The sequence below is a fragment of the Pyrus communis genome, chromosome 16 (genome assembly GCF_041283825.1).
Source record: "Pyrus communis isolate YQ-2024b chromosome 16, ASM4128382v1, whole genome shotgun sequence".
In the NCBI taxonomy this organism is placed as follows: Eukaryota; Viridiplantae; Streptophyta; class Magnoliopsida; order Rosales; family Rosaceae; genus Pyrus; species Pyrus communis.
The window spans coordinates 29847303-29872342 of NC_142580.1; the positions used below are offsets into that span (position 1 = coordinate 29847303).

At 41.2% G+C, this 25040-nt stretch overlaps 1 protein-coding gene and 1 long non-coding RNA gene across 2 annotated transcripts; both read left to right on the forward strand.

Moving 5' to 3' along the window:
• Positions 1–1671: 1671 nt before the first annotated feature.
• LOC137732960 (3-hydroxy-3-methylglutaryl coenzyme A reductase 2-A-like) lies at positions 1672–3219 on the forward strand. The gene has a single exon (XM_068472191.2). The coding sequence runs from the start codon at positions 1801–1803 to the stop codon at positions 3217–3219; it is 1419 nt and encodes a 472-aa protein (XP_068328292.2). The 5' UTR covers positions 1672–1800.
• Positions 3220–16443: 13224 nt separating this feature from the next.
• On the forward strand, positions 16444–23081 carry LOC148690257 (uncharacterized). The gene is made up of 3 exons (XR_015957578.1): positions 16444–17082; positions 17770–17828; positions 19369–23081. It is a non-coding gene; the product is annotated as an uncharacterized LOC148690257 (long non-coding RNA).
• The last annotated feature ends 1959 nt before the right edge of the window (positions 23082–25040 follow it).

The window sequence follows — 25040 nt, forward strand, 5'->3', positions numbered from 1 at the left end:
ACTTTGAAGGAGCTTGAGGAGAAGACTTATCCATTCCCCGACTCTGACGTGGTTGCCATGTTGAAAGACTTGCTTGACAAAAAGGTGATTGACCTACCTGAGTGCAAACGGCCAGAAGATATGAACCGTACTGACAGTCCAAGGTACTGTAAATTCCACCGCTTCATTAGTCATCCGACGGAAAAGTGCTTTGTGCTAAAAGATCTCATCATGAAGTTGGCTCAGAAAGGGATCATCGAGCTAGATCTTAATGATGTGGTGAAGTCAAACTATACCACCGTCACTTCTGGCTCTTTGAACTCAAAATCTTCACCTCAACCGCTGGGGGCATGCTCCAAAACCATGTCAGTCAAGTCAAGTGAAGTTGAAGGATGGACTTATGTCACTCCAAAGAAAATGCACAAGAAACATAGGTCTCCTCCACAAGTTCACCAATCGGAAAGGGGGCAAAGCAGCTACCGTCAACCTTCAAAGCTACATGAAAATGTTGAGGATGATGAAATTATGACACAAAGATCGTCCGTTGCCATTACGATGCGCGATTTTTTCCCAGAAGACTTCTTCAATCACTTAGTCAAGACTCCTTGCTATGAATATTGCAAGGAATGCCTCTCTAAGATCGTTTGACAAAATCATAAAAAAAAACGCTCCTCGTTTGCACGAGCCTAAAAGGCGACAACCAAAGCTCCTTGTCCGCACGAGCATAAAAGGCGACAACAAACGCTCCTTGCCTGCATGAGCTGAAAATGCAAACGGCACCAAGATGCTCCTTGCTTGCATGAGCTGAAACTGCAAATGGCACCAAAAGCTCCTCGTTCGCACGAGCCTAAAAGGCGACAATCAAACGCTCCTCGTTCGCACAAGCCTAAAAGGCGACAACCAAAGCTCCTTGTCCGCACGAGCATAAAAGGCGACAACAGACGCTCCTTGCCTGCATGAGCTGAAAATGCAAACGGCACCAAGATGCTCCTTGCTTGCATGAGCTGAAAATGCAAACGGCACCAAGATGCTCCTTGCTTGCATGAGCTGAAACTGCAAATGGCACTAAAAGCTCCTCGTCCGCATGAGCCTAAAAGGTGGCACCAAAAGCTCCTTGTCTGCACGAGTTAAAACTGCAAACGACACCAAAAGCTCCTTGCCCGCAAGAGCATAAACTGTGTACGGCAAAATCATCATCAAAACCATCACTCATTTGAACTACGTTATGACTTGATCTCTTCTTTGGAAGAGTACGTAGGCAACTTGAAACTTCAAAACTTCAAGTACAGTCACATCAAAATAAATAAATAAATGTTTCATTAAAGAAAGTCAATTTTATTACAAAAGAAAAGAAAAAAAAATACATATGTTACTATGTATTAAAAATATATATATATATATATATATATTTATTCTCTACTAAAAAAAAAATAAAAAAATAAAAAAAAAATAAAACAAAAAAAATAAATAAATAAATAATATATGTATATATATACATGTTAAAGTGGGTTTGCCTACACTTAAGACCCATGCCAACTCAAAGAAACGGAAGTTGAAGTCCACAAAAAGGAGCAGCCGGATTCCACTAGCCCAAATCCAGGCCCAGCTCTCTCTCCTCTCAGTCAGTCGCACACAGAAACCAAAACAAAAAGAAATCCAGGAAAACAGAGCATCTCTCTCTGTGGCTCTCTCGCCTTCCTTTGACAGACGAGACGATGCAGCTGCAGCAGCGGTCTACAATTCTCGACGTCCCATTCATCTGAGACGAATAATCAGAGCAACAGCAACCCCTGATCTCAATTTTTCTTCTTTCTTCCGCAAATGGCCAGGAAAGGTTTCGTCTCCGGGGAGGGAACTGTGACCGACGCCGATGCGCCCACGGCGGCGGAGAAGGCGAAGGCCGTAGAGATAAAGAAGCAGCTGGAGAGGCTGGTGAAGGCCATTGTCGACGAAGATGACTACAGGGTCGAGACAGCCGACGAGGCCATCAGAACCTTGGCTTCTTTGAAAGACTTGAAGTCCCAAAAGTCGTTCTCTTTCAAACTCGCTGAAGGCGGTAGCCATGGCGGCGGTGTTCTTGCGGGCGTTCCTAAAGAATTCATATGTCCCATTTCCGGAGAGCTCATGGCCGACCCTGTTGTCTTGGCCACTGGAGAGACTTTTGATCGACCATTCATTCAGAGATGGTTGAACGAAGGCCACAGAACATGCCCTCAAAAAAACCAAGTCATCTCTCATACTGTCCTTACCCCTAATCACCTGGTTCGAGAAATGATTTCACAATGGTGCAGGGAGCGTGAAATTGAGCTTCCGAAACCTGTTCAGGATATTGATGAGCAACTTGTCACCAATGCAGACCGAGGATATCTGAATTCATTGCTTGAGAAGATGTCATCATCTCTATCTGATCAGAAAGCAGCAGCAAAAGAGCTTCGACTGCTAACAAAGCGAAGTTCATCATTTCGGGCACTTTTTGGCGAGTCTACTGAGACCATTCCGCAATTGCTCAACCCACTTTCACCAGGACATGTTGATGCTCATCCTGATCTTCAAGAAGATCTGATCACCACCGAAGGTTGCTTGGTTGCCAGCACCAACCGTGGCTTCAAAGCTATCAACTTGTCCGGCGGAGCCACCAGTGTATTGCTGAGAGATGGGATGACCAGAGCACCTTGTGTGAGGTTCAACTCTGCTAAGAGAGCTGCCGAGTTGAAGTTCTACTTGGAAGAACCCAACAATTATGACACCTTGTCCACGGTTTTCAACAGGTCAAGCAGATTCGGTAGGCTTCAGACAATTACGTGTGCCATTGTTGGGAAGAACTTGTACATGAGATTCATCTGCAGCACCGGTGATGCTATGGGGATGAACATGGTCTCCAAAGGTGTGCAAAACGTTTTGGATTTCCTCCAGAACGACTTCCCTGACATGGATGTGATTGGAATTTCCGGCAACTACTGCTCTGACAGGAAGCCCGCTGCGGTGAACTGGATCGAAGGTCGTGGAAAATCGGTGGTCTGTACTCCTTGCCTGTGCTCAATGGTGATGGTGGAGCTTTTCCCTCTGTCTCCTCACGCTGCCAACAAACCTCGAGCTCGTCACCCTGGCCACCATGATCAAAATCAACGAAGAGCTTCATTGACCGCTGTCAAACGACTAGTCGGTCTTCAAACTCGACGCCTTACACTCTGCTTCAAGCTCTGGCTGCTTCTGCACTTCCGCCATGGTCGCTACCTGTGAATGTGATTAACAAAAACAAAGTTTGTCAACTCACATCTGCTTGCCTCTGCTGCTGCCTTTGAATGTGATTGACAAAACCAAAGTTTGTCAACTCACACCCAAAGACTTTCTCCGTCTCTTACCTCCTACTACTCCAAGCTCCTCTGCATTTCCTCCCTGCCCCATGTGGGGAATATATATAAAAAAAATAATAATAAAAAAAAAAAAGAGAAGGGAAAAGAAGACTAATGATGAAAGACATAAAAAAATTATAAAGAAAGGTAATTGTGGAAGACATAAAAAAAATTATAAAGAAAGATAATGGTGGAATCCATCAGCCCATTTTGAAAAGAAGAGTAAAAAATTAAAAAGGAAAAAAAAATATAATAAAAACAATGATGGTGCTTCTGGAACCATGTGCAAAAAGAAAAAAAAAAATATATATATATAATAAAAAGAAAGAAAAAAACAATGGTGGTGCTTCTGGCACCATCTGAAATATATATATATATATAAATGAATGGTGGATCAGCGCCACCGAAAGCAAAGAAAAGAATAAAATAAAATAAAAAGGAATGATGATGGACGGTGATGTATATGTTTTATTTGTATTTAGCACAATACACTGAATAAAATAAAGCATGTCCATTAATCTCTAAGAAATTACAAGTGCGTACAAAAAAAAAAAAAAAAAAACAAAAACAAAAAAAAATGGAGCTTTCACAAAGGATGTTCACGTGAAGCCCCATTACTTGGCAAAACTCTCGGAGCGGGAGGCATCGGAGCAGGAGGCATCGGAGCGGAAGGTATCGGAGCAGGAGGCATCGGAGCGGAAGGCATAGGAGCTAGAGCATTCCAGGCCTCAATACTGGGTGGAACGCTAGATGACCAAGGAAAAAGGTGCATCTGGAGATAAGCCGCAAGCTTTTGACGGTCATTTTGAATTCGACCTTCAGATTCTTGCAGCTCATCAAGCTTCCTCTTCATGCCCGACGAATAGTTATTTGCAAGCACGTGCAAACTTCTATTCTCGTACTTAAGCTGTTTGATCTCTTGCTTGAGATTTTCCACCTCTGCCATTAACGATTCAACTTGACGGGGGCGAGCAAGTAGGCGTTGGCCCATGTTGGACACAGAGCCCGCACACTGAACGCTGAGAGCTAGGGACTCTTGAACGGCCAACTCATCGGACCGTCCTGAAAGCAGCCTACTATCTTTAGGAGTGAGGAGATTCCTAGCTACTATCGTAGCTGTTGTTGCGTCCTTCATCACAGAATCTTCACCTGTCAAAGGGCTATTAGAAGATAAGAAAAAAGGGCACCATACATTTACCTGACGCGGCGCACTCAGATCACTGCTGAGACTCAAATCTAAGCAAATGTTAGACGGGTTAGCCATTGTCAAAGGGTTAAAAGAGAAAGGTGGATGGAGTAAAATCAGAAAGGGCCGAAGACGATTTTCACAAACGGGCGATCTTCAAAGTGTGCATGTTAGAGGTGATCGATACCTCTATAAAAAGCCAAGGCGACACGACCACCGATTCAAAAAACCGGATTTTCCTGCGTGAAGTTCGGCGACGCTTTCGCGGCTTTTCAGATAACGCGTTCAACTTTGTCAAAAGATCTCTGACAAAGTTGAAAACACGTGAAGGTTATCATCCCAACTACGCGCCTTTGCCAACAAGCGTGGTGACAGAGCTGCACCCGTGACTACTTTTTCGAAGAGGCGCTCGCTCAGAAATCGAAGAGACGCTTGTTCAAAAATCGAAGAGACGTTTGTCGACAAGGGTAAAAGAACAGTACCACCACTTGCTATTGGGAAATCCCTATATATGTCGACCTTCATCTTTTATGGCAAGGCAGACCTGAAGAAAATGCCCAACTCTTCCTCACCTCTGAGGGCGCACTCCCAGCAAAGCCTGTCGAAATACTCAATTTTTTCTTCTTCCCCAAAGATGATACCAGATACCTGGAGTACAGATGAGCCAGGAGGAAACGGTAGATCGAAGCATGTGGAGACAAGCACAACAAATACATGTGCTGATTCATTCGCCGCTTCTTCCAAAGCAAAGGTATCTCATATCATCAAGGGCGAAAGCAAAGGTATCTCATATCATGCTTTTTCTCTGTCTTTTCCTTTGCCCTTGTTCTCACCTGCCAGGATAAGGACAGAGAAAGCAATATGCCGGAACCTCCACTCAAACTTGTGCTGCCACCAAGAAGTGATGGTCCATTCAAATGCAAAGTTTGCATTCAACTCCTGCATCAGAGGACAAATACTACAAGAGAAAATGCCAAACCTGCATAAGGAAATACCACTTCTGCAAAGGGAGCAAATAAAGCAAGTGAAAATGATACATCGAAGCATGTGGAGACAAGCACAACAAATATATGTGCTGATTCATTCGCTGCTTCTTTGAAAGCAAAGGTATCTCATATCATGCTTTTTCCCTGTCTTTTCCTTTGTCCTTGTTCTTACTCGCATGGCAAAGTGAAAGAAGCAATCAGCCGGCATTTGGAGTCAGTCTTCCGATCTGGAACCGACTGCCTGTAATCTATTCCCTGGTTGCTTACCTAGCGTTGCTCTCGAGTAGTCATCTTCAACGGTTGATACACTTCCAGAGAAGGGACCACTTCTGCAAAGGGGAGCAAGTAAGGCAAGTGAAAATGATACATTGAAGCATGTGGAGACAAGCAACAACTGCATATGCTGAGCTATCCTCTGACCCTCTTCAATACGAATTGGAGAGATTGAACAAAGAAACAGATAAAAGGGGTAAGCTTAGACCTTCGGGGGAGACCAAAAGAATCCTGCTGCCCAGTTCAAGAGTAGCACAAAGGAAAATCAACGATTGGAGGAAACCAGAAAATCTTCCAGTCGAACTCAAGATCAAGCCTCGATGGCCCTTGAAGAAATCTCCAGCCCAGTTCAAGATTAAGCCTGTGGAAAATCAACGATTGGGGAAAACCAGAAAATTTTCCAGTCGAACTCAAGATCAAGCCTCGATGGCCCTTGAAGAAATTTCCAGCCCAATTCAAGATCAAGCCTCGACGGCCCTTGGGTTGACATCTACATTACGGGACTTCAAAACGCATCTTCTACACGTGACAAGCACATGTCTACGACGCGCCTTGAAGTGGGGGCATTTGTAGACATCAAAATTTCGGTGAAATGAATGTTGACCAATAATTAAAATTTCAACACTCACGTGTCACATAAATTTTACATGTAGCGTGTGACTCAACGAAAAATCGAAATAAATTGGAAAAGTCATCAAATAGGACACGTGTCAATACCTGGCAGAAATGATTTATTTCATCTGATTATTTAAATCCAAAAATCAAGTTTTGGAATTCTATAAATAGGAAGCCAAGGCATTCATTTTGGGAGAAGAAAAGAAGAAAAAAAAAAAAAAAAAGGAGGGAAGAAAGAAAGAGGGGAATTTACATCACACCAAAACCTTGAAGCCTTGAAACTCTAAAGCTCTCAAGCAAATCCCGAAGGATCAAGAAAACACTCTTCGTTCTTCGTCAAATCCTCCTTCAAGGTCAAGCCCCAATGGCCCTTGAAGAACTTCCACCAACTCAAGATCAAGCCCCGACGGCCCCTTGAAGAAAGTGTTCATCATCCGTTCATCCTAAGATCAAGCCCTAACGGCCCTTTGGATCAACAACCTCAACAAATTCACACATCCAATCGTTCTTCAAGATTAAGCCCAAAAGCCCTTGAAGATCCGCTCATCCATCAACCTTCAAGATCAAGCCCAAAAGCCCTTGAAGAAATCCACACAACCATTATTCAAGATCAAGCCCCGACGGCCCTTGAAGAAAGTGTTCATCGTTCATCCTAAGATCAAGCCCCAACGGCCCTTTGGATCAACAACCTCAACAAATTCACACATCCAATCGTTCTTCAAGATTAAGCCCAAAAGCCCTTGAAGAAATCCATACACCCAGTCTTCAAGATCAAGCCCAAAAGCCCTCGAAGATCCATTCATCAACTGTTCATCCCTAGATCAAGCCCCGACGACCCTTTGGATCAACAGCTCATCCACAAACCTACACCCTACGAAGATAAAATCAGAGGATCAAATTACAAAGAGATTGTAACCCCAAAATCATTAAACACAAAAATATATTTTGTACACGGTATTCTTGTTTCTTGTTTCAGGAATTTTTCGTGTTTACAAGCGCTTTGCTTGTCTCTATGCTCAAGGGCTTGCATAGCTTCTGCCTTATTCATCCATGGTGATTGAAGTGAGAAGGAGAAAGGGAGAAGAGAAGGAGAAAGAAATGAGAAAATGGGGAAGGGAGAAGCACCGGCGCAAGGAAGAGATGGAGGGGTTTTATTTTGGAAAATTTTCATTAATGTCGGTTAAAACTGACAGAAACATTTTTTTTAAAATAAAAACCGATAGAAAATTTTCATTACTGTCAGTTATAACCTACAGAAACAAAATGGTGGCAAAAATCCGCCCAAAATTTTAAATTCCCCCCCCCCCCAAAATTTTGTTACGATTTTAAAAAATAAAATAATAATTGTGACAACCCGTCCCTAATTTTACGATTTTATAAATCTTAAAATGTGAATTCACGAGAATACCCTAGAGGCGAGGGTATTGATTTTCATTGATCGCTAGTTCATGATGCATATGAACTATTACCTTACCATATTTCAAATATAATTGGCGGTGCGAATGCGTAGACGCACGCAAAAAAAAAATTATTGAATTCGGAACTACGATAGAGGTTTTAAGGAACTATAAATTTAAAAGTACATTGGTGACGATTGTTATTTATTATTTTATTCATTTCTTATAGTTATTGTTATTTTTTTTATTATTTGAGGTGGTTAGAAAAATTAAGAAGGAGGAAAGGGAGAGGTTGCTTGATGGCAACGAATGAGAGGGGAAAAAGAGAGCACCGAAGGGACCGGGAGAGAAGTGGAGGAATGAGGAGAGGAGAGAGAGAGAAAGAACCAATCAGGCAAGAGGGAAAGGAGGGAAAGGAGGGGAAGGAAGGAGGAAAAGGGGAAGGGGATCGGTCGGATCCCCCTCGACCCATGCCAAACCTTTCGACCCGATTCTATTTCCGGCCAAATTATGTCATTTTTCAGGTGAAATTCACCCATCTAATACCTCTAAATTACTCCATAACCTTCCCTCTTCTTTTTCCACCTGAAATTGTAATGAAATTGGTTGTATTTTCGGGGGAGGGGGGAATCTCGACGGGAACCATGGGTGCCGTAAGGACTCTAGTCTGAAATCCACCAAACCTGAAACGATTCCCTCCAATTGACACCACCAATAGACTTCCCTTAAGGTCTAGAACAAAGCCTAAACAACCTTGGAGGCGGTGGAGCACCAGAGGTGACGGATCGAAGTCACCCAAATCTAGGGTTTCAGACGAGTTTTAGCAAAATTGGGGCTTTTCCAGGCCAAATTGGACTTGGTCGCAGGTATGAAAGTTGCTTTACTCACTGAGATATTCATTTTTGTGAAGTTTGAGAATTTGTAGAAATAGTTAAATTTTCCGCGAGTCGAGGCGGCCGACTGCCACCCGTGGCAGCGTGTGCGGCGGCACGTGGCCAGCAGATTGAAGATGTCGTTCTAAGTCATTTTAGATGCCTGAGTTCATAGTTGATATCCATATGATGTGAATGGATTATTCTGAACCTAGTTTCATTAAGGTATATCACTTGATTATTATATGAATCGACGATCCGACCGTTGGATCATTACTAAACTTTAATATGTGATAACACATAATATTTGAAATTATAGGAATTGACGGATCAGGAATCCAACTTTCAGATCTTCCCGAATTGGATTTGCAAGTTTATAAAATAAACGTTAACCGCTACCTTGTTTTGGCAATTGACGGAGATCCAACCGTTGGATCATAGTGAAATTTTAGGATAATGTTTTAGAAGCATAATGTGGATCTTTGGAGGTTTCTAATTGGAAATCTGATGAGCGGATCTTCCGGATTGAGTTACGTAGAGTTATGGACCCTACCGTCGATCCTTGACCGACGATTGACTTTTGATCAATTGGTATCAAATCATTCTAAAACGTCTTTAGGGATGTGTTTTACGTAAGTTACATGATCTATTGATAAGGATTCTGAGATGTGGTTTGAAAATTGTCCTAGGCGCCGTTCGTCCAGGACGCCTCGATGTACATGCTAGGAAAATGATAGGGCAGACTCTAGGTGAGTGAATCTTTTCCTTTTTTATCATATATATATATACATGATTGATAATTGCAAAAATACTTTTAAATTTAATTAAGCAATTTGTGCCATGTTATATATATTTATATGTTCTAAAGTACTACGAGATGGTTGAGTTTAGATTATGTTATGGTATATACATATGCATGCTACCTACAAATAATTGGTGTGAACTGCGATTGGCTTGATCCCTATTTAGGGTACGTAGGCAGTCTAACGAGACGTTAGATGCAGCCATACAATAAATGAGATTAAATAATCGAGACAAAAGCCTTGTTTGGGGAATTGAGCAATGTGAAGGAAGTTGGTGAAAATGTGAGATTTAACCTTAAGATTTTGGTAGTTAAATGTTGGTCATAAATCAATGTGTGAGGAATTGAGAGATTGAAGTAAAGGATTGTAAGCATTGATAGTTAATTTAAAGTAATATTTGGTTGGACTTGTTCCTGATAATTATTCCCGAAATAAATAGTTCGGGAGTGGGGCATTACATATTATGCATATTTTGCCATGTTATATATATATGTATATATTGGTAAATGTTGTGATATGGTTGAGTATTAGATTGCATCATGGCATATCCCTGTGTATACTACCTGTAAGTAATTACTGTGAATGCTTGGAAGTGCGAAGAGGAACGCAAGACGTACAGGTAAGTTCATGTGAGTTTATGGTGTTACTTGAAATGATCGAGTTATGGCATGACTATATTTATGTTTTAGGCAACTCCGACCTTGTCGTATAGGTTACAATGATAGGCAACTCTGACATTGTCGTACAGGTTGCCCATGAGTCGTACATGTTATAATAGTTACAATTAGAGCTCATAAACCTACACCCCAGTGTTAGTTCTCCCACCCATGGCCAGGGCACAGTCATTCACGTGATGTTCACCTTTCACACCTTACGCTCACCTTGGATCCAAGGTAGGTGCACAGTCTTGTCGTACAAACCACTACAGGTGGTTCCGACTCGTAGGTGACCCGCGATTATTCGCACACTCTTCACGTGATCGTAGCACTTGAGCATACTTATTTACACCTAGTCCTGTCGTACAGACCACTAGAAGTGGTTCCGACTCATGTGCAGGGATATGTGATGAGCTATGGATTCAGCCGTACAGGCCACGAGAGGTGGATCCGGCTGACATATTACTTGGATATGTGATTAGCTATGGATTCAGCCGTACAGGCCACGAGAGTGGATCTGGCTGACATATTACTTGGATATGTGATGAGCTATGGGTTCAGCCGTACAGGCCACAAGAGGTGGATCCGGCTGACATATTACTTGGATATTGACTGATGAGATATGGATGAGTCGTACAGATTACTACAAGTGACTCTAACTTATGTACTAGCATTGATTGATGAGATATGTGTGCAGTTGCACAGGTCACCATAGATGACTTCGACTTGCGTGCTAGTATGGGTTATTAAGCACATGATTATTTATATTGCTAATGAGATGCTGTGTTGTGGTATACTTCTGGATTTACTGTTAGTATACTTTTGATTTCATACTTATATGTAGTATGATTTTCTGGAAACTATATAGGTTTTACGGGCGAGGGGTCACTAACTTTGATAATTGAAATGATTTTGAAAATCTTTGTGTTGCTCTCTCACACTTTCTATTTTTGTACCCCTCCAGGTTCTAGTAGCAAAGTTTCGTATCGACGAGGAATTGTGACACTCCCCAGTTTAGGTAGCTCCTTATGATGGTATAATTATTATCTTACCTCACTGTACTTTTCTTATGCTCTGTGCCACGTGTGAAATTGGTCCAAAACCGCTCACCACGCACTCGTGTATATAGGCACTTTTAGGTTTAAATTTATTCACATTTTATGGCTTCGTCTGTGACAACCCGTTCCAAATTTTACGTTTTTATTTTATTTTAAAAGCGTGAATTTACGAAATTGCCCTAGAGGCAAGGACTTTGACTTCAGTTGACCATCGACTTGAAAGATGTGGGACTTATTCTTTTAGCATATCCTCGTAGTACTCATTGGTACGAACTTATAGGCGAAAGCCGTTTGCGAGTCCGGATTATAACGGTATAGTTACGGACGTTCGAAATTGGTTATTCAAGGTAAGTGTTTATTTAAATTAAATCCCCACTTTGTGGGGGAGGCCCAATCAGAAATGGAGGGAGAAAAGAAAAAAAAAAAAGGGAATATGGGTTTTCGTCCACCAGCACCCACCGCGGGTGCCCATTTTCCAAGGCCGATTCCGGCCAACTCCGGTGGAGTTTTTCGATGCCACCACCACCATCTTGAAGCTCTCATTCCCCTCTACAAAACCCACCCAAGAACCACCTTGATTAACCATGGGATGTGGAGTTTTGAGGCCACGAAAGTTGACGAAAATCAATGGTGCTCCGGCCACCCTTCTCGATTTTCCGGCAAATTGGCAAAGCAATGGCCGATGCCACCACTTGGGCTTTGTAGCCCATCATCCCAGGAGCAAAACGCAACCAACCTTGACCCCGTTGGACCACTGTAGACGACGAATCGACGTCGGGAAGTTTTAGGCACCCGCCGGCTTCGTGGGCAAAATTGACAATCTTCCATCCACTTTTGGACTTCGTGGCAGGTATGAAAGTTGCTCCACTCACTGAGATCTTCATTTCTGTGAAGTTTGAGAATTTTTGGAAATAGTTGGATTTTCCGGCGAGCCGGGACGGCCGACCGCCACCCGCGGCCGCACATGCGGCGGCGCGTGGCCAGTGAGCCGCCAATGCTATTTTTAGGCTATGTCGAATGTTTTGAATTCAGTTTTGTCGTTTGAATGACGTAGGTTGATCGTTGGAACCTAAATTCGTTATGATACGTTACTTGATAAAAATGTGAATCGATGATCCGACCGTTGGATCGTCACCAAAATTGGATACATTATAATACGTAATATTTAAAGATTATAAGAATTTACGGATCGGCAATCTGACTTACGGATCTTCCTGAATTGGATTTGTAAGTTAGTAAAATAAATGTTCACGGCCACTTGTTTTAGGCAATTGGCGGAGATCTGACCGTTGGATCGTAATGAAATTTTAATATGTTATTCTAGAAACATATTGTGGATCGTTTGGAGTTGCGGATTGGAAATCTGATATGCGGATCTTCCAGGTCAAGTTATATAGGGTTGTAAACCCTACCGTCGATCAAAATCGACGGTTGACTTGTGGTCAATGGGTATCAAACTATTTTAGAATGTCGTTGAGGTTGTGTTTTATGTGAATTACGTATTCTACGGATAAGAGTTTTGAGATGTGATTTGATAATTGGCCACAGAGACCGATCATTCAGGACGCCTCGATGCGTGCGCTAGAGAAGTATAGCGTGGACCCCAGGTGAGTGGATCTTTTCCTTTTTATTGTGCATATTATTGAGAGTTCTATCGACACTTTTAAATTGATTAGGTATATTACCTTCATATAATTATTGTGAATGCTTGAAGTACCTATATGAACTACGAATGGCTTGATCCCTATTTAAGGTACGTAGGCAGTCTAACGAGACGTTAGATGCAGCCATAAAATATTTGAGACAAAAGCCTTATTTGGGAAATTGAGTAATGCAAAGGAAATTGGTAAAGGCAAGTTTTAGTTTTGTGAATTAGTTAGTTAATTAGTGTTAATTGGGTTGTTATGGATAATTATCCCTAAAAATAAGTAGTTTGGGTGTAGGGCGTTATTGATTGTACACTTCTCACTGTATTGTGTATAATTGAAAATGCTACGACATGGTTGAGTATTAGATTGCATCATGGTATATCCATATGTATATTACTTGCATATAATTATTGGGAATGCTTTCAAGTGCAAAGGTGGACGCAGGACACCCAGGTAAGCTTCAGGTGAGTACATGTTGATGTTAGTGATGGTAGTGAGTACGATTGTGTTGAGATATAGTATAGCTCATAAACCTGCACCCCGGTGTTAGTGCTCCCGCCCGTGGCCAGGGCACAGTCCTTCACGTGATGTTCACCTCCCACACCTTACGCTCACCTTGGATTCAAGGTAGGTGCACAGTCCTGTCGTACAGACCACTTTAGGTGGTTCCGACTCGTAGGTGACCCGCGATTATTCGTCCAGTCTTCACGTGATCGTAGCACTTATTTACACCCAATCCTGTCGTACAGACCACTTTAGGTGGTTCCGACTCGTGTGCAGGTAGACTTATTGAGCTATTGGCTAGCCAGGATTGATGAGATATGGATAAGTCGTACAGGTCACTATAGGTGACTCCGACTTATATGCTAGCCATGATTGATGAGATATGGATAAGTCGGATAGGTGACTCCGACTTATATGCTAGCCATGATTGATGAGATATGGATAAGTTGTACATGTCATTTTAGATGACTCTGACTGATATATCACTTTGTATTGATTTAATTCATTTGGCCTACTTATTAATGTATGGTGGATTGATGGCAAACCGTGGTTTTGGTCATTTCCGAGTATGGTTTGGATATATGTATATATGTTGTACTGTCTTATGGAAAACGATACGGGTTTTACATTTAGGGGCATTACTTTTAAAGAGGTAGTAACTTTGGGAAGCTTGATTTTATTGCTTAATCACACCTTCTGTTTGGTGCCCTCCAGGTTTTAGCTGCTGAGTTTGTATCGACAAGAATCTGTGGCGAATCTTAGTATTGATGGATATTTTTGAGGGTATGATTCTTACCCACATTACTGTACCTTACTTATGCTCTGACATCGCGCGTGAAATGGGTTCGCTCCCACTCGTAGCGCACTCTGGTATTTAGACACTTTTGGATTCAAATTCATTCACTTTTTATACACTATCACATTTTATGGCTTCGTCACCTTCCAGGTGTCGGCCAGCACAGCTCGATTCAGGGTCCAAGTGGACTTTCTGGGTCGGGGTGTGTCATCGTCACCTTCCAGGTGTCGGCCAACACAGCTCGATTCGGAGTCCTAGTGGACATTCCGGGTCGGGGTGTGTCAATAATTGTTTGGTTTAATAAATAAATAAATAATATGTATTTAAATAGAATACATTTTTAAAAACTACATAAATAATTGTTTGGTTTAATAGATAATAACCCATGTAAAATATGCAATAAAGAAACAAAATGATAATTGTACAATGAAAATGTCATCACACAAACTAAATATTGTCTAATCAATACTTGAAAAACATAAATAAAAATTTGGCACAAATTACTTTTCACACTTCAAAATTTAGGCAAATATAACGGAGATATGCATTTTATGAAACTAGTTTGAATGATCTAACTATCAAACTTGTTTGTAGATACTGCAAGATTGCATACATAAAAAATCGCAAAAAAAAAAAAAAAAAAAAAAACATTCAGAGATTAGGTAACGAAAGAAAAGTTTTCGACGGTTATAAACGAAAAATCACAATTTAACGATTATTTTAGCTCTGGTTTTGATGATTTTTTTACAACTACACTCCTCGTGACACACCCCGATCGAGATCAGGGCATGCTGGGCGTCACGTGAAAGTGACGTAACCATGTGCACAGTGCGGAAGCTAATAAAATAATAATGTAAATAGTACGAATAAATAAAATTAGTCTTACATAAAGTAACAATAAACAAGTGTAATGTAAGTGCGACGCTAATATCAGAGCATGAAAGCCTAAAGTAGTCCAAAAGAAAACGACGCAACAGAAGTACACCCGAAGGTGGTTCTACGATGGTGATCGTCTGTCAGATATGCCGGGAAAATCCTCTGGGAAACCACCAAACGTGCTAGCCGACTAGAACCTGGAGGGGCGCAAAACAAAAGCGTGAGTGGGCAAAAACAAAGCTTTTCGAAAACCATTTAATAAATAAGTTCTAACCCCTCGCCGTAAAACCTGTATACTTCCCAGAAAATAGAGTATATATATATACAAATCATGCTCAAGAATATGCTATGCCAAGACCTCAAAATGAAATGCAAGTGCTCAGGTAATATCACGTTCAAATCATATAAACTGTCAGCCGGAGTCACCTAACGTGACCTGTACGGCTGAATCTAGAGCTCAAATCTCTAACTCACTACTGGATGTAAACATAAATCACACTTACCTGGCACTTACTTGTGCGTCCACAACACCAATACATACATATATAAATGCAACTAATCATGCATAACAACCGGCAATATAAAAATGGCATATAACTAATAAACATTTAAATCAATTTCTGGGAAAATATGAGTATATAGGTATATACGGAAAACCAAAAGCCCACTCACTGGCATGTGGAAGGGTCGTAACCCCCCTGCCTCGAGTGACCACGCTCGTCCTCGGGATAGGTATCACCTATATGCGAAACAACTATAAAAACGTTAATTTTAAAGCACATAACCAACCTTTAGAAATAACTTCTCATACAATGCTCAAATGGGGTGTATGAATACACCAACGTGATCTACTCAACCTCAGGAACATCCCCATATTTTTAAAATAATTTTTCACCATCGCACGCGCCAGCCAAGCGCAGGCACATGCCTGGCACGCTGACGGCGTCAGTTGACGCCATCAGGAATATTCCGTTATCCCTAACGGTAACCGTCAACGGCGTTAGGAATATTCCGTCGTCTTCTCCGGCGAGGCTCCGGCGCCGGAAAATCAGGAAAACTTTAAATCACGATATCTTCTTCGTTTTTCAACCAAAATTCACAAAATTGGTACCAAAATGAAGCTTACAATGAGAGGAACAAAATCATACCACTCCCAAGTGCCAAAATCCACGAAATCTTGCCTGGAAAATCACCCCAACTCCGGCCAACCTCGAAACTCGTGATCCCGACGTCCAAAACCTTCAAACGAACCACCCCGAGCCTCCTAAGGACCTCACCAAGCTTCCTACAAGCTTGAAATTCCCAAAAACATGAGAAATTACGTGTGCATGAACAGTACCCAAAATCAGGTATTCCGAGTTCGACGTGAAAACTATGACAACCCGTTCCAAATTTTACGTTTTTATTTTATTTTAAAAGCGTGAATTTACGAAATTGCCCTAGAGGCAAGGACTTTGACTTCTGTTGACCATCGTCTAGAGAGACGTATGACTTATTCTTTTAACATATTCTCGTAATACTCGTGGATGTGAACGCATAGGCGAAAGCCGTTTGCGAGTCCGGATTATAACGGTATAGTTACGGACGTTCGAAATTGGTTATTTAAGGTGAAGCCCAATCAGAAAAAGGAAAGAAAGAAAAAGAAAGAAAAAAAAAAAATCCCAGCATTTCCCGTGGGTTTTCCCACTCACGACCACCCATTTTCCAAGGCCGATTCCGGCCAACTCCGGTGGAGTTTTTCGATGCCACCACCACCATCTTGAAGTTCTCATTCCCCTCTACAAAACCCACCCAAGAACCACCTTGATTAACCATGGGATGTGGAGGTTTGAGGCCACGAAAGTTGACGAAAATCAATGGTGCTCCGGCCACCCTTTTCGATTTTCCGGCAAATCGACAAAGCAATGGCCGATGCCACCACTTGGGCTTTGTAGCCCATCATCCCAGGAGCAAAACCCAACCAACCTTGACCCCGTTGGACCACCGTAGACGACGAATCGACGTCGGGAAGTTTTAGGCACCCGCCGGCTTCGTGGGCAAAATTGACCATCTTCCGTCCACTTTTGGACTTCGTGGCAGGTATGAAAGTTGCTCTACTCACTGAGATCTTTATTTCTGTGAAGTTTGAGAATTTTTGGAAATAGTTGGATTTTCCGGCGAATCGGGGCGGCCGACCGCCACCCGCGGCGGCGCGTGGCCAGTGGGCCGCCAATGCTATTTTTAGGCTATGTCAAATGTCTTGAATTCAGTTTTGTTATTAGAATGACATAGGTTGATCGTTGGAACCTAAATTCGTTACGATACATTGTTTGATGAAAATGTGAATCGACGATCTGACCGTTGGATCGTCACCAAACTTGGGTACATTATAATACGTAATATTTAAAGATCATAGGAATTTATGGATCGGGAATCCGATGTACGGATCTTCCCGAATTGGATTTGTAAGTTAGTAAAATAAATGTTCACGGCCACTTGTTTTAGGCAATTGGCGGAGATCTGACCGTTGGATCGTAATGAAATTTTAATATGTTATTCTAGAAACATATTGTGGATCGTTGAAAGTTGCTGATTGGAAATCTGATATGCGGATCTTCTGGGTCAGGTTATACAGGGTTGTAAACCCTACCGTCAATCTTTGATCGACGGTTGACTTGTGGTCAATGGGTCTCAAACTATTTTAGAATGTCGTTGAGGTTGTGTTTTATGTGAATTACATATTCTACGGATAAGAGTTCTGAGATGTGATTTGATAATTGGTCACAGGGACCAATCATTCAGGATGCCTCGATGCGTGCGCTAGAGAATCATAGCGTGGACTCCAGGTGAGTGCATCTTTTCCTTTTTATCGTACATATTATTGAGAGTTCTATCGACATCTTTAAATTGATTAGGCATATTACTTTCATATATAATTATTGTGAATGCTTGAAGTACTATGTGAACTACGAATGGCTTGATCCCTGTTTAGGGTACGTAGGCAGTCTAACGAGACGTTAGATGCAGCCATAAAATATTTGAGACAAAAGCCTTGCTTGGGAAATTGAGTAATGCGAAGGAAATTGATTAAGGCAAGTTTTAGTTTTTTTGAATTAGTTAGTTAAATTAGTGTTAATTGGGTTGTCATGAATAATTATCCTTGAAAATAAGTAGTTTGGGAGTAGGGCGTTATTGATTGTACACTTCACACTATATTGTTTATAATTGAAAATGCTACGACATGGTTGAGTGGGTTTGCATCATGATATATCCATATGTATATTACTTGCATATAATTATTGGGAATGCTTTCAAGTGCAAAGGTGAACTCAGGACACCCAGGTAAGTTGAGGTGAGTTTATGGTACTAGTTGAATCGATTGCGTTATAGCATGACTACAGTTATGAGTTAGGCAACTTCAATACGGTCGTCTGGTTGCCATGAGTTGCACATGTTATATTGAGATGCATTGAGAGCTCATAAACCTGCACCTCGGTGTTAGTGCTCCCGCCCGTGGACAGGGCACAGTCCTTCACGTGATGTTCACCTCCCGCAGCTTACACTCACCTTGGATCCAAGGTAGGTGCACAGTTCTGTCGTATAGACCACTTTAGGTGGTTCCGACTTGTAGGTGACCCGCGATTATTCGCCCAGTCTTCACGTGATCGTAGCACTTAAGCGTATTTATTTACACCTAGTCCTGTCGTACAGACCACTTTAGGTGGTTCCGACTCGTGTGCAGGTATACTTATTGAGCTATTGGCTAGCCAGGATTGACGAGATATGGATAAGTCGTACAGGTCACTATAGGTGACTCCGACTTATATGCTAGTCAGGATTGACGAGATATGGATAAGTCGTACAGGTCACTATAGGTGACTCCGACTTATATGCTAGCCAGGATTGACGAGATATGGATAAGTCGTACAGGTCACTATAGGTGACTCCGACTTATATGCTAGCCAGGATTGATGAGATATGGATAAGTCGTATAGGTCACTATAGGTGACTCCGACTTATATGCTAGTCAGGATTGACGAGATATGAATAAGTTGTACAGGTCACTATAGGTGACTCCGACTTATATGCTAGCCATGATTGATGAGATACGGATAAGTTGTACATGTCATTTTAGCTGACTCTGACTGATATATCACTTTGTATTGATTTAGTTCATTTGGCCTACTTATTAATGTATGGTGGATGTGATGGCAAACCGTGGTTTTGGTCATTTCCAAGTATGGTTTGGATATATGTATATATGTTGTACTGTCATATGGAAAACGATACGGGTTTTACATTTAGGGGCATTACTTTTTGAGAGGTAGTAACTTTGGGAAGCTTGGTTTTATTGCTTACTCACACCTTCTGTTTGGTGCCCTTCAGGTTTTAGCTGCTGAGTTTGTATCGACAAGAATCTATGGCGAATCTTAGTATTGATGGATATTTTTGAGGGTATGATTCTTACCCACATTACTGCACCTTACTTATGCTCTGACATCGCGTGTGAAATGGGTTCACTCCCACTCGTAGCGCACTCTGGTACTTAGACACTTTTAGATTCAAATTTATTCACTTTTTATGCACTATCACATTTTATGGCTTCGTCACCTTCCATGTGTCGGCCAGCACAGCTCGATTCAGGGTCCGAGTGGACTTTCTGGGTCGGGGTGTGTCAGTTTGGTATCAGAGCATATGTTGGGCAGTATTGTGTTCATCACACGCGTGATGTGAGCACTCTTGGTTTTTGTGTTTGACGTTCGAATGATGCCACTTCGTCGAATATGGAAAAATATGTTAACTTTTCTTCAGTTTTGGACAATTTTGTGGTTTTGACGACATTTTATAAAATCATTTTGGCGGTTGTCCTTAGAATTAAAACGAAGATTTTCCTTGTGGAGGAAAGGTATAAAAGTGAGGCGAGTTGATGGCCTAAGTAAATGTTTTGATAATCATGTATCGCCAGAGATATTACCAAATAATTCTATCATTGTCCTACCGCTGTTAGTATTGATTCTTTAAAGATTGGAAATCTTAGTTAGTCTTGATTTCTTAGTAACATTTCGCGGAAGATCATCTGAGGGATAATTATTGTTCGGTCCCTATTAGCACTAATATCTTCAAGCATACTTGTGTTCATGTTGAATCTTTAGGAGGAAGATCGACTGTCGATGAAGTCTTTTTGAAAGTAGATCTTAAGCAAGGTCTTTTTCTAGCATTGGGATTTTTCAATCATCGCTATTCCTAGATTTTTGCTTTCGTAGTTGTACTATTTAAATGGGTGAGAATAGGCTTGCAAATGTAAGTTGTCATATCCTGGGAGTTGTAGGAATCCAAAAAAAGCAATCATCAAATCCTCCTAGGATCAATGAACTACTTCGCTTGAGCTGAATAAATTAGGATCGTGGAAGCTTAGGAATAAGCTTTGCAATAGGACGGTAAACTTATGATTGTTGTTTTTACCCTATCACTTATTTAGGTAAACGAAAACCCTTTGACTAACCACCTCTCGATCACTTCCATAGGTAGACATTAGAATCGAAATGCGGGATGATATCTCACTGTTAGATTGTTATGAGTGTCGAGGAAACTGTTAAGACCTTTTAGTTCGTGTCGTAGAGTTGGTTAGTAGTACTGTAAATTCGAGGACGTATACTTTTGGCGTCATATCCCAAAAATCTTACCGCGGATACCACCACATTGTTAAGTTGGTATGGCAACATGACGGAGTATTGCTTTTATTTTTCACGATTAGAATCGTTTGAAACGAACCATCTTATTCATTGACCTAAAGTCAACAGTCATCACCTTATTTCGAAGGCTAGATGACACTTCTCGGTGGAGATTTTGATGATGCATAGTGATTGTCGATTGATGTGACAAGTCAATTCGGATTCAGACTTTCTTAGTATGTTAACGCTTATGTTTCTCGGTGGTAGAACCGCTAAAGATGAACCATTATACTTATGACCTAGAATTAACAATTTCTAATTTCATTGGAATATTGATTGGGACTCTTATGTAGAAAAGTGTGTCCAAATCTTCATTGATCCTCAAACTTTTTATTACATTTACTTTTTGGAACAAGCTAAGTTTTGTCAGAGGCAATAGTAGAATTAAATTGGCATCTATGAGTGCACTATGGTGTATCTACTCTCGCACACTTCCAGCCTGTCCTTTTCTATTTAATTGGGAAGTATGAGTATCGATATAGAGTTACCTTTAATCTACCCAGAAATGGTTCAAATGATTTTAATCATTTTGTATGAATGGAGTTAGGAAGTATCTTTTTATATGCTCAGTTCGAGATATGTTGTATATGTAAAGAATGTGAAATTCATTAATCGTGATGCTAAACCAATGATACGCTTATATGATGTTCCAATTGGTAGTTGTTTACTTAAGTAGAAAACAATATTCTTCTTGCTCTAAAAATTGAAGTATTGGCAATAGTTATTTCCTGAAATGGGTGTTGAAATTTCAACAACAAGACACTTGTGAAGACCACTAAGATAGAAGTGGGATGTAGTCAACCTCTTCGGGGGATGTGATCTAGAAATTCTCTTTGTGACGTGATCAAATGTGGAAGTAGGAAAGAGATAAAATCGAGGCTCCCGTTGATGTGTTCTAAATGAATCCTCACTCTAGATGCACCCCACTTTCGATTAATGTTGTGGGGATATTGAGGATATAGAGTTCAAACTTCCTTGGGCAACTACAATTTTCTAATTGCGTCAAGAGGACGATGACTTTTTGAGAAAACTACTCCTAGACTTCTATACAAATTCAACAAATAGAAACCTGACAAGATTATCATCTTGGTGTATTTATATTTCATCGTGTCACATGTTTCACTTCCAAGCCTTTGGAAGTCGTTATGAAGGTTTTGAGTATTAGAAGTTGTTCATTATTGCATTTCTATCCCTAGATTAACGATTAGTTTGAAATGAGTTACTCAGACCTTTGTGGACGAGTTACATCTTGTTTGTCCCACCAGTAGCATGGTTGCAGTATATCCTTATCTCCATTCTAGTCACTTGTAACCACAGTTACAATTTCGGGTTAACTATGGTATCATTGGAGTTGATGTATGAAGATTTTACACACAACGCATATTTAATGGACGCATACTTTTGTTAGAATTATGGGTAACTACGGTTACATTCCTGTTTATGAGTATGGTATCCTTCAAAATATAATACAAATATTGTATGCGCAGCTTGTGATTACAGCAGCTTATTGCGAACAAATATTTGATTGAGATTGTGATGTAGAAAATTTATGTTATTGAAGATGTTGCCTCAGAAGGTAGTGAATGAGTACGATCGAGGTTGGTATGTGTATTTCCCATTGAGGGGCAAGATGGTAATATTGCATCCTCGGGAATTGTTACTTGCTTATCAAGACAACAGTGAATTGTCGGTTTTGTGGGGTGCAGACCGTAATATTAATAACTTATTCGTTGGATTGTTAAGCAAGTAAACAAGTAGATTATTCTACGTTAATATTTGTATTTACTTATTTAATTCGTTAATTGTTATTTGGGCTTGACCCAAAAATATTACATGCTTAATTTCGAAGTGCATTACGCTTTGAACACGTTTATGAGAGGATAGTAGGAATTTGGAGGCATGAAAGAAGAGTCACTACACTCCGATCATGACGGAATGTCATCCTCTTTTATGTAGTCGCTATCACTTTGTGTCTTCCTCGTGTATGTATTTACATACATATATCTCTTTAATTTTGAGTATTCTACTTTGGACTTATGATTTTAAATTTCGAGGACGAAATTTTCTTAAGGTGGGTAGATTGTGACAACCCGTTCCAAATTTTACGTTTTTATTTTATTTTAAAAGCGTGAATTTACGAAATTGCCCTAGAGGCAAGGACTTTGACTTCTGTTGACCATCGTCTAGAGAGACGTATGACTTATTCTTTTAACATATTCTCGTAATACTCGTGGATGTGAACGCATAGGCGAAAGCCGTTTGCGAGTCCGGATTATAACGGTATAGTTACGGACGTTCGAAATTGGTTATTTAAGGTGAAGCCCAATCAGAAAAAGGAAAGAAAGAAAAAGAAAGAAAAAAAAAAAATCCCAGCATTTCCCATGGGTTTTCCCACTCACGACCACCCATTTTCCAAGGCCGATTCCGGCCAACTCCGGTGGAGTTTTTCGATGCCACCACCACCATCTTGAAGCTCTCATTCCCCTCTACAAAACCCACCCAAGAACCACCTTGATTAACCATGGGATGTGGAGGTTTGAGGCCACGAAAGTTGACGAAAATCAATGGTGCTCCGGCCACCCTTTTCGATTTTTCGGCAAATCGACAAAGCAATGGCCGATGCCACCACTTGGGCTTTGTAGCCCATCATCCCAGGAGCAAAACCCAACCAACCTTGACCCCGTTGGACCACCGTAGACGACGAATCGACGTCGGGAAGTTTTAGGCACCCGCCGGCTTCGTGGGCAAAATTGACCATCTTCCGTCCACTTTTGGACTTCGTGGCAGGTATGAAAGTTGCTCTACTCACTGAGATCTTTATTTCTGTGAAGTTTGAGAATTTTTGGAAATAGTTGGATTTTCCGGCGAATCGGGGCGGCCGACCGCCACCCGCGGCGGCGCGTGGCCAGTGGGCCGCCAATGCTATTTTTAGGCTATGTCGAATGTCTTGAATTCAGTTTTGTTATTAGAATGACATAGGTTGATCGTTGGAACCTAAATTCGTTACGATACATTGTTTGATGAAAATGTGAATCGACGATCTGACCGTTGGATCGTCACCAAACTTGGGTACATTATAATACGTAATATTTAAAGATCATAGGAATTTATGGATCGGGAATCCGATGTACGGATCTTCCCGAATTGGATTTGTAAGTTAGTAAAATAAATGTTCACGGCCACTTGTTTTAGGCAATTGGCGGAGATCTGACCGTTGGATCGTAATGAAATTTTAATATGTTATTCTAGAAACATATTGTGGATCGGTGAAAGTTGCTGATTGGAAATCTGATATGCGGATCTTCTGGGTCAGGTTATACAGGGTTGTAAACCCTACCGTCAATCTTTGATCGACGGTTGACTTGTGGTCAATGGGTCTCAAACTATTTTAGAATGTCGTTGAGGTTGTGTTTTATGTGAATTACATATTCTACGGATAAGAGTTCTGAGATGTGATTTGATAATTGGTCACAGGGACCAATCATTCAGGATGCCTCGATTGTATATTACTTGCATATAATTATTGGGAATGCTTTCAAGTGCAAAGGTGAACTCAGGACACCCAGGTAAGTTGAGGTGAGTTTATGGTACTAGTTGAATCGATTGCGTTATAGCATGACTACAGTTATGAGTTAGGCAACTTCAATACGGTCGTCTGGTTGCCATGAGTTGCACATGTTATATTGAGATGCATTGAGAGCTCATAAACCTGCACCTCGGTGTTAGTGCTCCCGCCCGTGGACAGGGCACAGTCCTTCACGTGATGTTCACCTCCCGCACCTTACACTCACCTTGGATCCAAGGTAGGTGCACAGTTCTGTCGTACAGACCACTTTAGGTGGTTCCGACTTGTAGGTGACCCGCGATTATTCGCCCAGTCTTCACGTGATCGTAGCACTTGAGCGTATTTATTTACACCTAGTCCTGTCGTACAGACCACTTTAGGTGGTTCCGACTCGTGTGCAGGTATACTTATTGAGCTATTGGCTAGCCAGGATTGACGAGATATGGATAAGTCGTACAGGTCACTATAGGTGACTCCGACTTATATGCTAGTCAGGATTGACGAGATATGGATAAGTCGTACAGGTCACTATAGGTGACTCCGACTTATATGCTAGCCAGGATTGACGAGATATGGATAAGTCGTACAGGTCACTATAGGTGACTCCGACTTATATGCTAGTCAGGATTGACGAGATATGGATAAGTCGTACAGGTCACTATAGGTGACTCCGACTTATATGCTAGCCAGGATTGACGAGATATGGATAAGTCGTACAGGTCACTATAGGTGACTCCGACTTATATGCTAGTCAGGATTGA